Below are 13,663 nucleotides of genomic sequence, written 5' to 3'. Positions count from 1 at the left end.
TTTTTAATGTGGAAAGTCAGGCTTAGAGACGCTAAATAACTTTCCAAGTCGCAGAGTCACAGGATGTTGGAGAAGGGATTCAATATCCCCTCTATTTAATTGCAGTTTTCTAGTCAATCCATCTGTTTACATAAAGAGGGACTAGCCACTTCCCCAGGCTGCCTGTGGTCCTTGTTCTGTCTTGGCTAAGCTCTTTAAGAGGTACTTTCCTAAATAAAGTGAAAACAAATTATTAAAAGCACCCATTGTATTCTTTCATATACATACCATATACAGATTTGAGTCTAAAAGCATCCATTCACACATGTATTAGTTGACCAGTTTATCTTTCTTCCCATTTTGTCTTCTGAAAAGACTTCCTACTCTGAGAGATATAGTTACCACTGCTGATAAGATAATATTGTCCAGAATTTGTTTTTCATCTTATCACTGTGTGTGGCCATAAGTAATCCTTCTTAGCATACAGCCTGGGCCTGGCAATTCCTTCTGATGTATGTGTGATGCTGGGATAAGAATCAGACTTCTGATAACAGATCCCCAGGTCTTCCTCTTGGATGCACAGGTCAGTCTAAACCAGCATTTCAGGCTTTCTTTCATAAAATTTTCTTAATGAAAGCATCATTTCTCCCAAGAATTATTCCTATCGAAACACAGCTTCTGTATCATTTAGCACAATAGTTGGATTTCTGGAACATTTTCCTCTCTTCATTTGATCCAGAATGAAATAGTCTCACCCCATATCAACATTCCCTTGGAACCTTCCTCTGAGTCTAGTTTTTAAATCTACACGTAATTTATTAGCAGAGTAATAAGGAAAACTCTGACTCCAAAAAACCTCCGCTGCCTTGCGGCATACCTCTTCAGGGGAAAGGCTAAGGGAGTAAACCCCGACAGAAAATCCGGAGCCGGAGTCCCTAAGGCGGTTTGACGTTGTAGTCAACACTGGCAACTCCTGCGGCGCACCTGAAGCCAAGCTGTATCGACTCCGTCTTTCCCTTGGACCCTTCAGCTGCGAAGAGAGGGGGGGTCTGCTGCATGGGCAACAGCAGACCCTCCATATTACCCTGCCCAGGCTCTGTAGCTTCAGCTTCACTGGAGAGGACACTCCAGCGTCATCACAAGATGTCGATTCAACACGGGAGGAGACAGATACCGTGTCACTCCCGAGTTGGACTGCACAGCCGTTCTCGGCGGTGCAGATAGACTCTTAAGAAGCTACACCATCGTCTCTCGAGACGGACGGCTGCCGACGACGAATAATTAGTGGTATAACCAGCTTGGAATAACAGCTCAGAGTTCTCCCCGTGCATTTTCTCAAATAACCATTTTAGAAGGTTCAGGCAGGGAATTTTCTAGGCAAAGACTAATCATTATAATTTCACAGATTAGCATAGCCTTTCATCTTGCTAAAACTGCAAGAATGTATTGGATGCCTAGGGTGTGACGAAGTACACCGTGCTGGGTTTGGGGATTAAAGTGGTAAATAGTTTAGACATGGTTCCTCCTCTTACAGAGCATATAATTCCGCATAGAGCACCAAAAACTCACTAGACCATTAGGGTACAGAGTAGTAAGTATCCCAAGGGAACGGACACCTCTCCTGGTCCTGTGAAAGCCCAGAATAGAGGCACCTAAGCCAGGGTGGGGATCAGTGAGGTGACCGCTAAAGTGAAGTTGAAGGTCAGGGCAGCCAGGCAGTGGGAGGGAGGTGCTGCAGCTCAGATCGCAGTGCTGGAAAGTAGCAGCGGTGACAGTGGGAAATCTTCATGGAGCCCAGCAAGTACCGTGGGGAGACCAGGAACCAGGTCTGCAATGAAAGCCTGTGGAAATTCCTCAAGCCTAGCTCCCCACCCCCAGAGACCTTCAACTAGATTTTTCTCAGGCTGCCCTGCTCAGGACAACTGAGAAAGTAGAGCTGGAATGGAGGAGCAACATTGGAGGTGAGAGGACATAGATCCTTGAGGGGGAGGTAGGGGCAGGGAGAATGACAAGAGCTGGCTTTCATCCCCAGAATTGGGAAATGGATTAAAATTGGCCTTCCTAAAATGCCTTGCATTTGGGAAGCCTTCCCATGAATGTCAAATGGATTAGTTATTGGATACATAAATTGATTTTACCAAAGAAAATTCATACAAGTTTTCTCCAGTTTCATAGTGTGAGTACTATGATAGTTTATAAAGTGGTAAATTAAATAGGTTTCTGGGAACAGAATAGAAATAATTTTGTGAGAAAGTGGGTTCTGATTTCTAAACAACCACCCTACCAAAAAATTTAGAATGGTACTCATTTGTAAATAAGAGACTGTCTCAAACTTTGTAATTATCTTAACAATTTAGTTCCCTGTTCTTTCAGGGCAAAATACGTGGTTTAAAACTGAATAACATCAAGTAAAGCAGTAGGAGCTTGATAGACATTCAATAAATATTGGATATTCAATTTTAGGTACTAATCCAATAAATTATTACATTTAAAGATTAAGATCCAATGAGATATTGTAAAGTTTATTAACAGCTATCTCATATTCATTTAAAATGAAATATAGTTTCAAATCACTATTTTTTTAAAATTTAAAAATGTCTTAGTTTTACTAAGGTTTTTAATGCACTAGCTCAAAAGCCACAACTTTTTGAATTTTAAAAATAGTGTGCAGCTTTATAAAAATGGCGTTGTTTGTTATTTTCAACCATATACCGCCAAGCTCCTTTTTGGTAAGGTTATGAAATTACATTTCTAACTACAAAACCATTACACAAAATTTAAATTTTATGTACTTTTCCATTAGACCATTAAAAGCTAGAGTTTGGTGTCAAGGGAACACCAACAAGGAAAAATGCCAAAAGAAAATAAATAGATGTTTACTTTTAGGACAATTAAATGTTCCTGTCATTTCACTGTTGTTATCTATTTATATTTTATGTTTATTAAGTCTTCAAGATAATAAGGAGATGCAGTGAATATAGCACCTAGTTGATCTGGTGGCTCCATGTTTAGTTTTAGTTAACAACATCGGAAGTGACAGGGTAAAAAGCTTATTGGTGGTTTGATGTTTAATGCAAACAAAAATTTTTTTCTGATTTTATGAATACATTTTATCATCTTTCATAGGCCTCATAGGAGTGGAGATCAGGCACTGTCAATAAACACAGAGAAAAATTAATATCCATAAGCACTGTAGAGTAAAAATCTGACAGAACAAAAGTCACTGGTATCTAGAGGGAATGTGGCTTCATAGAAAAATTAACCCAATAATGTAATTTTTACCAAGGCAATTTCACTGACACCATAAAGATGTTATTATTATTAGTTTTTTGTTTGTTTCAAAACAATCTATTCTTTGCATTTATGTTTTCATCAGAAATTACGTATTTTTTCTTGGATTTTGCTCTGATAAAAAATTTTTAAAAGGTTCTTAAAAAAAAAAAAAGACTATGTTATAGTCTGGCAAATTCGCCTCTTCTCCATGACAACCGATAAAGAAGCTGTAACCATGGCAACAGTAATGGGCCAGAGAGATTAGGACCAGACTGGAGATTAGGCCTCCAAGAGCAAAGAAAAGAAGTCCTGATTGGTTCCTTATTGAGACCTTCTGTGAAGACAAGTTACTGTTTACAGAAAGCAAGGAGGATTAGTGAGGAGAAAATGAATTTCCCTGTATAAAGTCAGAAGCCATTCCTTTGTTAAAAATGCGCCCCTTCCTTTTCATATAACAACTGTTTAAATTGAAGTAAAGAGTCTGTGATTAATTCTATTCTGAGCTTTATCTGTGCCATCTGAGTCTGGACAAGCTCGGGGAGGAGTCACTCCCAGAGCCTGGAGAGGAGAGCTTTTGTGGGAAGAGCTGCTTCCCCCTCCCTCTTGGCAGACCCCGAATGGGGGGAAAAGCCACCTTATTTTTGATGGGGTACCATCTATAAGTGAGGTGCTTTGGGGCAGAAAGGATTTGAAAATTTCCCTCTTGAGGTTGTAAAAATTATTTTCTAGCTTTTGAAAACTCTCCACCGATTTTTCAAAGTCATTATTGATCGCGTTTTATGCTTAAAAATCTTAAATAAAAAAAAAAGTTTGCTAAGGATCCTATTTTTCTTTAAATTGTTAATATATATAGGTATAACATTTTGAGAAAATGTGTTATGAGAATATTTGATCAAATGGCTTCAATATTTTCAATTTAAAGAATTTTGCCAAACTGGTGTCTGAAAAGACTACTGTTGCAGCTTCAGCTGAGAGCACAAGGGACTGGAACTCCATGGCCAGCATTAGGTACTAACATCCGTTGAATTCTCGCTACTCTGGCAGTTTTTTTTTTTTTTTTTTTTTACAGACTTTATTCAGATAGACATGGCTAGATTTTATTCCAATACACATTTCTTTTATTCATCAGGTTGAATCCTATTTTAAAATAAGATTCTTTGTCACTTTATTGTTTTTAGAAATTCTTTCTATATTGTAGCTATTAGTCTCTGTTAGATACATGTTTTGCAGTTATTTATACTTTGGGACAGTCTGGCCAAAGGAAAAGCAACTGAGTCCAGAGGAAGGTGGGAGTTGAGTGTGCCCAGGCCCCAGGGAGCTGCAGGGGCTCAGCACGCAGAGAGCTGAGCTCAAAAGCCAGGAGCCTCCATGCAGCTGCAGAGGACAGTGACCTCACCTGCTGCTCACCAGTCTCCTCTGTGCATAGAAGGGCTGACGTGGGCTAGATGGTTCTGTGAATAGTTGCTGAATGCGTAGAGCTGGTGAATGATGCTTACTATGGGCACCTGCACACCTCTGCCGGAAGGTGGTATTTGTGGGCCAACATGAACACACTGGGCTGTAATGCAGGAAGGTTAACACCCTTGGAATCACCCTCAATTCTTGGAGGAGGACGGTAGGTCAATACCCGAACATGCTTCCCTCAGGGATGAGTCTAAAACATGACTGAAATATGGCCATAAGAAACAATTAATACTCTTAGGATTCGCTGCCTTTTCTGAAAAGAGTAATTTGAAAACATGCAATTAAACCCCAGTAAGGCAGTTCCTGGCTGTTGCTTCTAGAATAATGTAAGAGTTTATCTTACACGTTCTTCCTATTACAGGAAAAAAATGGATGCAATCTAGATTATTTTATAACCTTAGATTGTAATCTGATTTGAAATTAAATACATCTTTAAAAGTTACTAGATTTTCCAGAGTTCATTATTTTGTTAAAAAGTGCAGAGACTTGTGCTCCCTTGGCTCCCAGAGTCCCCAGTGGGGTTCCCTTCGGTTTCCAGCAGTGGCAACTGCCAGGTAGCTCACTTTTTCTAGCCTCTACCCTCTGCTGTCTGGCTTTCTGACCCCCCACTGATGTTTCCTGGGGTCCCCTTCCAAATTAAGCATTTGCACTTAAATCCTTTCTAAAGCCCTCTTTGTGGAGGCAGCCAAAGCAAGGCAAGTGATAAACAGCAGCCAGGCCAGTGGGCAGATGGAGAGGCTTGGAGTTTCCCTGAGGGAAAAGGAAGACGTGAGGACAATAAGCAGTAGAGTGACATGACCAGATGTGTCTTTTACAAGCGTACTCTGATGCCTTACAGAGAATCCGCAGGGGGGAGGAAAGTGGAAGGGGACACAGGGCTGCCGGTAAAGATGGTGACAGTTCTGGTGAGAGAGAGTGACGGCGTGGGTGTAAGTCGTGACAGCGGAGATAAAGTAGAGTTGATTTACCGCGTGTCCGGGAGGGAGAACCTTAGAAGGGGTGAGTGAGAGAGTCAGGAATAGGGGATACAGTTGGGCTTTCTGGACCGTGCAGTTCAGAGGACAGTGTAGACACAACAGATTTAAGCAGCCCTGGAGGAGAAGCAGGCGGGGACACATTCACTTCAGCGTGCTGGTCTTTGGGCCATGGCGCATGCAAGGAAAGGTGTCCATCAAGATGCTTACTATCACCCATGTTTTGGAGAGAGAGGCTACCTCTCCAGGTATCCATCTTTCACCCTTTCCCTCATCCCTCTGCCATGAAAGATTAACTAAACCGTTGCCAGTCTTCCATTTATTTCAAACACTGTGCTGATCAAGAAAGCAAGGGACATTTTATCTATAAAGAAATCAGCTAAAAATCTACAGAGCCAGAAATAACTTTGAAAGCGCTCTGCAGTTAAAACCTCTTTCTCTGTATAACTGGCATGTATTGTAAATTGATCATGTTTCTAGAACCTCTGGGAAATGAGAAAGCCCCCCAGTTCCCAGATGGACTTTTTAGCTAACGGGAGTTTAGTTCACAGCAGCTAGCCCATTGAAAGAGTGAATGCAAGGGAAGAGATTGCTTTTAAGAAGAACTGGGGAAAAATGGTTTACAAAAGCCAGTTTGAAGATTAGACGTAGGCAAATGGGTTCTCGTGATTTGGGGCTAGAAATCACCTGTCAAGATGAAAAACATGTACCCTGGACTTGGGGACCTGAACACCTAAGAAGAAAACAGAGCTATTTAGTAAAGATGAATTATGAATTCACACACACACATTTAATAGAAGACTTCTATTACAAATTAAAACTATCCCAAATGTTTGAAAATCCAGCTTTCCAATTGTGGATGATTGGGTTATTCCTATGAATAACAACTGTTAAATTGGCTATAAATTTAGTGATACTCTGCAAGCATGGTACAACTGTATATCTTTATGTCTTCTAGAATTTTTTCCTGTCATTTCCCTTGCTGGCAGGTAGTCCATTCGAACTGCTTCTACTTTTTGATAGCTTCCATCAATTTTAGTTTGCTTCTTTACATTTTCTGTGGTCTTAGAATATATAAGAAAGCTCCTTCAAATTATATTGAAAACAGTAAACAGACTCTGAGTAGAATAAGGTTTTGTAACCTGAGCTATTTGTCAGTACAGGTAAGTTCATGGTTATGTTTCCCTTTTTTATGGTTAAATAGGACCTTTATTCTTATTGCCATCAATTTCATAAACAAAAGAAACTGGAAAAATAGGCAGTAGAATCATCTATGCTATCAACTAGCCCCTCCCTTTTATAAGCTCCATGGAATCCTCTTACACCTTTGATCCTATATATGGTTTCTTTGCTTTCCCTTGTTTTTCTTCCTTCCTTTAGCATCTATGTGAACGGACCATTCTTTGTTTGATGATGGATCCGCTCTGTCTCCTTCCCCATTGCCCACGCAGGGCACCAGCCCCTCTAATGGCCTCCTCTCGTTCCTCCTCAGCTATCCCCAGCTCCAGTGTCCTTCCTTCTGCTCCAAGAGATGTGGTCCCCGTCTTGGTTTCCAGTCGGTTCATCCGTCTCAGCTGGCGCCCACCCGCGGAAGCGAAAGGGAACATTCAAACCTTCACGGTCTTTTTCTCCAGAGAAGGCGACAACAGGTAGGTGCTACCAGTAAAATCCAGGCTAATCTTCCATCCCTTCACATGTCCACTGTGAGGTCCTGTTGGCGGGAGAGCTTGCGCAGGGACTTTGGAGACCATGTGGAATCTACTCTGTGTCTTCCACTCATTATCAAATAAAGATTGTATGTCTCATTTTCCTGTGGTTTCTTTTTTTTTTTAATTAGGATTGTTTATAGAATCAAGTTAAATCATTTATAGAAAACTTCCTTGAAAAGAGACAAGCATGTGAATGAATATACGGTATCGGGTTTTTTTTTTTTTTTTTCTTGACTTGCCAAGTGGTAAACAGAGAACAGAAACAGCTGTGCACCGATGGACCAGGGCATGAAGATCCCCTCTGTCCAGGCTGCAGTCTTAGCTCTGGCACAGCCATCGCAAGGCCTCAGGACAGTTTCCTGAGCAGAGCTTCTCTGAGCCTCACTTGATTCTTTAATACAAATGCAATAATAATTCCCCCCTTGCCAGGTTTTGGTTAGGGTTAAATTAGGTTGCATTGATAAAGAAAGGGCATTCAAGAGTATCTAGTGGTTGATAGAAGTTGTTAATGTATATATTATTATTGACTAGGCAAAGGTGAAGTGCATGTGTCTGCTTTCAAGACTGCAGTCTACTGTTGTTGTTATTTTTCTTCACAGCATCTTCCCCTTAAAATCTTTCACAATTTTAAGACTTTCAGGTCTTATAACCTAAGGCAGAGATTGGAAGAGATTGGATAAATTCGAATATTTCTCATAAGAATAAACTGTATACTGTCTCTGGTTATTTCTTTAAATTTATTGTACCTACTTGTTTTGTGTTCCATAGTTGATGATTCTAATATCTGGAGTCTTTGTGAATCTGACTCTGTGATTTGTTCTTGCTGACTCTTCCTCCTGGTGTCTTATTCCCTCCCGTGTTTGGATGAGTCTGGATTATTAACTCGAGTCTTAGAAATTTATCTGAGGGAATTTTTGAGGCCAAAGTTTAAAGTACAACCTCCTGAGAGGATTTGCTTTACCAAATGAGACCACATTAAACAAAAGTTTTGTTAAGGATAATTTGGCCTATACAAGTCTTATACTCATATGTATTGGTTATCAGAAAGTCCAATAAGTATAATAATTTTTTCTGCCATTTTTAACATATCAAATCAAATGAATTGACTTTTTTTCCTCCTGTTCCAGCTATGCTAAGGCTAAGAATGGCATATGTATTCATTCACCAGTTCTCTCATGAGCCTAATTTCATTTTCGTGTTCATTCATGGAAGCTTGCTGTTTGGGGATATTGGCTAGGCAAAATGCTCTAATTGGACCTTTTGCCCTACTTTATCTGCAAGCTTTGTTTCCTATTCTTTTCTCCTGTTGGTTTCTAAAAACACTAGCTATAGACTTCTATTGATGGGTAAATTCTCTCAGACAAACACCGGTTCCACAGCATCTGTTTTCTCACTATGACAGTTCTCTTACTTTACTGCTAACATAGTCATGGATGATTTTCAGTAAGAGATTTTTAATAATTTACCCAACATTTTAGTGTGCTATAACAGCAGGATATTTTTTACAGCATATCTAGTGTGCCATATTGTTTGAAATGGAATTTTGTAGTATTTGTCAAATGCCCGTGTGGTTTATGTCATCATTATAGATCATTATTTATTAACATTTGAACATGTACATTTGAATATAAGCATGGTCAATGTTTGGAAGATTTTATTTAAGATTAAAGCAAAGCCACTCTGTAAATATTTTACTTAGAAGGAATCAGAAAGATAGGATGCTGTCATAATGGATTTTGCCATTCTGTTCTTTAGACATTCTGTTTCTCTCCTCCTCCTGGCCCTTTGGAATTTCTATAATGCCAGTTAAAGGTATTCAAAGAGAGCAACATGTGAAAGCCGGTTTGCTTCAGAGAAACATATTGCCAAATCCTTTGATTCTGCACACAAGGAGAAAATGTCATCATTATGTTCTTCCATACATGAGGATTTGTATAGGACACCTAAGGTCTTTATAAAGCGTCTGTCCATTGACTTGGCTGAGTTCTGGGTTCCACATCTTTTCTCCCATATTAAACCTCCTCTGATATATAACCAGTCTAAAACAGACACCCATTAGTAGGCAAGGGTTTCTGAGATGTGGCAGCTCATTCTTTCATTCTGAATAAGAACTACATTCACTTACTGTAAAGTATAACAGCCAAAGGAAATGTAACCTGTCTTTGCGCATCTACATATAGGGAGTAATTTGGGGGGGGGGGTGGCATGGGGGAAATAGAGAGGGAGAGAGAGAAAGAAAGGGACTGAGGCAGGGAAAAATGTCAAGTGCCCTCCTGGGCCCCTGTTGTCTGGAGGGTTGAGCTCACCTGTGGCTGTCGTCATGCATTCTCTGGAGAAGAATGGACTGGATGGCTGTCACAGGTCTTCCAGTGCCTACCGGAATGCTAATAGATAGCATGTGGGGAGAAGCTGCAATTCAAGTGTGAGGCTTCTAGGCTCTCCTATGTGTGAGAGCTGTAAGCACACAGTGATCTTCAGGAACGCTTCTGGATTTGAAAGGGACAGTAATGGTCGGGGGGTCCAGAGTGGTATTTAGTTCCAAATGCTACAGTGTGATAATCGATAGGAAAGTCCAACCTGTCTCATGCTGCGTGCCAAAAGGGTTTCCTTTCTAGTTCACAGATACAGTGAAAGTATATCCTTTTTAAAACTTCTGCTTCTTTTACAATTTGAGCTGACTTTCACAAGAAAGGAAAGAAATACACACACACACACAGATAGCCTGTGCTCCCTAAGACAGTTCATTTCCATGAAGAAGCAGGCATTTGTTTTAGTCTCGTCTCTGCAACTATTTAACTCTGTGACCTTCTGATAAGTCTCATGAGTTCTTTGCATCTCAATGTTCCAAGATCTGGAGGTAATAATTCTTGCCCAGTTGTCGTAATGTATCTACCAGGATTTCCCGGGGGCACCTTAAATTCACCATGTGCTAAATCATACTCACTGTCTCCTCCTTAAGTATTTTTTCTTCCTTTTCTCGGTGGTGCTGGTGGTGATGGTAGTTCCTTCTCTTCTGTTGACTAAGCAAAACAAACAAATAAACAAACAGGTGAAGTCCTATCTTACTCCTCCCCATCTCTCAACACTGCCACTAGTTGTCAAGTTCTGTGGGGTCCGCTTTGGCCACAGCTGAGTCGTGTCACCTTTTTCTCTGACAGTAGCTTCTTACCTTCTAATCCATCCTCCTCACTGGCTCTTGTTATCTGTTGAAATACAGTTTGGATCACTCCCTCCACTGCTAAAAAATCTGAGTGTTCTTAAATGTAAATATGAAATGTTTACATAGATCCATGCATATAATAACTACCAAACTCTTTTGCATAGAAGTCTTATCTCTAATCGTTCTATAGAGTGTGGTACCTATAACCTATAATGGTTAAAATATGCCACAGAAGTCCAGATGGATGGATTTGGAAATAGAACTAACTACTAGTTATCAAATGTTGATTTTTATACTTTTAATTATGTAAAAAACACGTGTAACATTTTTCTGCTCTAATTGACAAGGAGAAGATCAATTCTAGCTCTCACAATTGCTGAGAATTAATTGAAAAAATTCAAGTAGAGCATCCAGGTCAGTCAGTCACTGCACACAGGCAGAATGGAGGAGCCTCAGTGTTCAGAATAGTGTGAGCTCAGACACAATATGGGGAAAAGGCTGAAAATAAAGCTCAAAAGGGAGCAAGTAATAATAACAGGTTGTTAGTTTTTGTATGAATCATTTATTTGTATAACTTCTCACTGTTCCCTACTTTTAAAACCATCCTATCATTATCTATTGAAATCTTTCTTATTTTCCCAGCCCAAGGATCAGTCCCCTTTATCCCATTGGCTAGTCATTCCCCTGGTCATACCATGGTCCTCATCAGCACCAATCACTGCAACCTCTCCACGATCACTGTTTAAACACCATACTTTCATCATGCTTTCTAGACTCTTATTTTCTTATCTTCTCTGTAGGATTCTGATTACAACAAACCTTTAATTCCACAGGGATGTATAATTCAGTGACTCTACAGCATTTTCATTGTTCGCCATCCCCATGTTTTCCTTCCCCTGTTAAACAACTAAAATCTCTTGACTGATGATTCTAAACATATACCAATGTTCTGCTTACTACTCTCTCATTTCATGTTAATTTCTAGGCAAAAAAGAAACTCAATTAAATGTAGTTTTCTAGCTACTCTTTGCCAGTACTCTTGTGTTTTCTAGCTCTCCACTAGAGTGAACATATGGCCATATATTTCTGAGCTGTGAAGTGTATTTGCTCTATGGGTTTATTTAGTTCTTTAACACCACAGCTTTCTGAAAGGTAGTGGATTGAACATTTGCCTAAGATCAGCAATCACTTTGTCAGGAAAATTACTCTAGCTCAGATTATTATTAATCTGCCTGACTGGTTAATGGTGTCAGTAATGCAAGTACCATTGAAAACATTTTTTATTCAGTGCTTTGGGTGCTTTTATTCGATTAATCAGAGAGCAGCATACATTCTAGAACCTCAAAGATGGGATTCACAGGGACACAATGGCTTCAGAGATACCCAGCTACCCCCTTGTAATACCTAAAAACCATTGGCATTGAAGGGGATCTTTTGAATTAGCCCAACTTCCTTCTACTTAAACACTTAGAGACTGGTGCTCAGGGGAGCATTTAGCCACATGCCTAAGCCCACAGAGTATGCATGAATAATGAGAGCAAGCATGTAGTGACCATATACTATGTCAGACACTAGGCTAAGTATCTTATATAATCTTATTTACTCCTCCCAACAGAACATTATCCAGATGAGGCTTCAAGAAGTCTACACGCCTGTGAGGCAGCTAATAAGGGGTAGAACCAGGATTTACTGCAGGTCTGGCACCAGAGCAGGTGTTCTCAACTGCTGCATATGCTTCCTTCTAACCGATTAACCTGGAAAAGAATCAAGATTCCTTGATTTTTTTCTTTTTTTTAAGAATTATGACATTGATTTCTTCAATAGGCTTATTTTTGATAATTTCTGTTTTAATGGCTAAGTTGATTTGTATCATTTATTTACCATATAGAAGTTGCAGTTCCAGATTTTTAAATATATGCATAGAATATCATACCTCCCATTTGGTAATCTAAAGTTACCTATGGAGTGTGACTCAATGTAGCCAAAAGGTTAAGACTCTGTGGCTAAGGAATTGAATTGCATGGATTACAGTCCTGGCCCAGCATTTTACTAGCTGTGTGGTCTTGGGCCAATTATTGGTACTTTGCTTTCTTCACTTGGGATTATAATAGTACCCACCATGCAAGGTTGTGATGAGTATTAAATGAAGTTAAAAGTGCATAGAACACATGGCCACTGCCTGGTTCAGCAAAATCACTCCATTCTTTTTAACTAGTGCTACCTGCAAATCACAGGTTGGAAACAAAAGTCAATGAAATACAAGTGTCCCCCAATTCATAATTAGAAAGGGCTTATTACTTTCACAAACAGCCCATTTGATCCTCAGATAAAGCAGGAATGACCATCTTCCTATTACAGATGAGCATGCATGAGAAAGTCTAAGAAATACTGCCCAAAAAGCTACATAACTAGTAAATATTAAAAGCAAGATTTAAACGCTAGGTTTCTAGTCCAGCGATCTCCTCACTGTACCGTACAAAGTAAAAGATATTTCCTAAAAGAGGCACATATATAGTACTGCAGGAGTTCAGAGGAGAAAAATAGATGCATCTATTCAATTTACTCCTCACAATAAGCCTGTGAGGTAGACAGACAAGTGACTGGTATCTTCATTTTGCAAATGAAGCAAGGAAAGCTCTGAGATAGCCCCTAGCTTGTTCAAGATCCTGACATGCTCATTTTGTAGCAGAACAAAGACTGGACCGGGTCTTCCAATTTGCAGCATGATATGCTTTATGTTGCTTTCTGCTGCCTCAGAAAACCTCTGCTCACTGCTCAGGAGTAAAGAGTCTTTTCATGATTGATAATGCAGATTCATCTTAGAATTCACTGGGCATTTGATCTTCAACAGTGTGTGTACATATCATTCCCCTGCTCTTCAGAGTGGAGGCTTGTGCAGCTGATGAAGCTTGTTGTCCAGGAAGAGAATGTGTTATGATGGAAAGAGGGCAAGGTTCAGAATCCAAAGCAGCGCGTTCAGACCCTGGCTTAACGCTGGGCAAGGTTCCCTTCCCTCTCACCCGGCTGCTTGTGAAATGTACAACCTTGACCTTTCTATCTCACAATGTCCTTAAGCCATTGAATGAGAGAATAGCAATTTAATT

General features: G+C 39.9%; 1 protein-coding gene across 2 annotated transcripts in view; it reads left to right on the top strand.

Annotated features, from left to right (window-relative positions):
- DCC (DCC netrin 1 receptor) overlaps positions 1 to 13,663 on the top strand; it is a 1,006,514-nt gene that overhangs the window by 692,707 nt on the left and 300,144 nt on the right. For both annotated transcript variants that reach the window (XM_090285089.1, XM_090285088.1), the window contains exon 8: positions 7,183 to 7,339. In XM_090285089.1, the coding sequence (XP_090141215.1) occupies positions 7,183 to 7,339 (157 nt within the window). The remainder of the gene's footprint in view (positions 1 to 7,182; positions 7,340 to 13,663) is intronic.

This window comes from Furipterus horrens, unplaced genomic scaffold, assembly GCF_987537825.1.
Source record: "Furipterus horrens unplaced genomic scaffold, mFurHor1.1.pri manual_scaffold_8, whole genome shotgun sequence".
Taxonomy (NCBI): Eukaryota; Metazoa; Chordata; class Mammalia; order Chiroptera; family Furipteridae; genus Furipterus; species Furipterus horrens.
The sequence above is the reverse complement of the archived record's forward strand: the minus strand, read 5'-3'. Positions and strand labels throughout refer to the sequence as shown.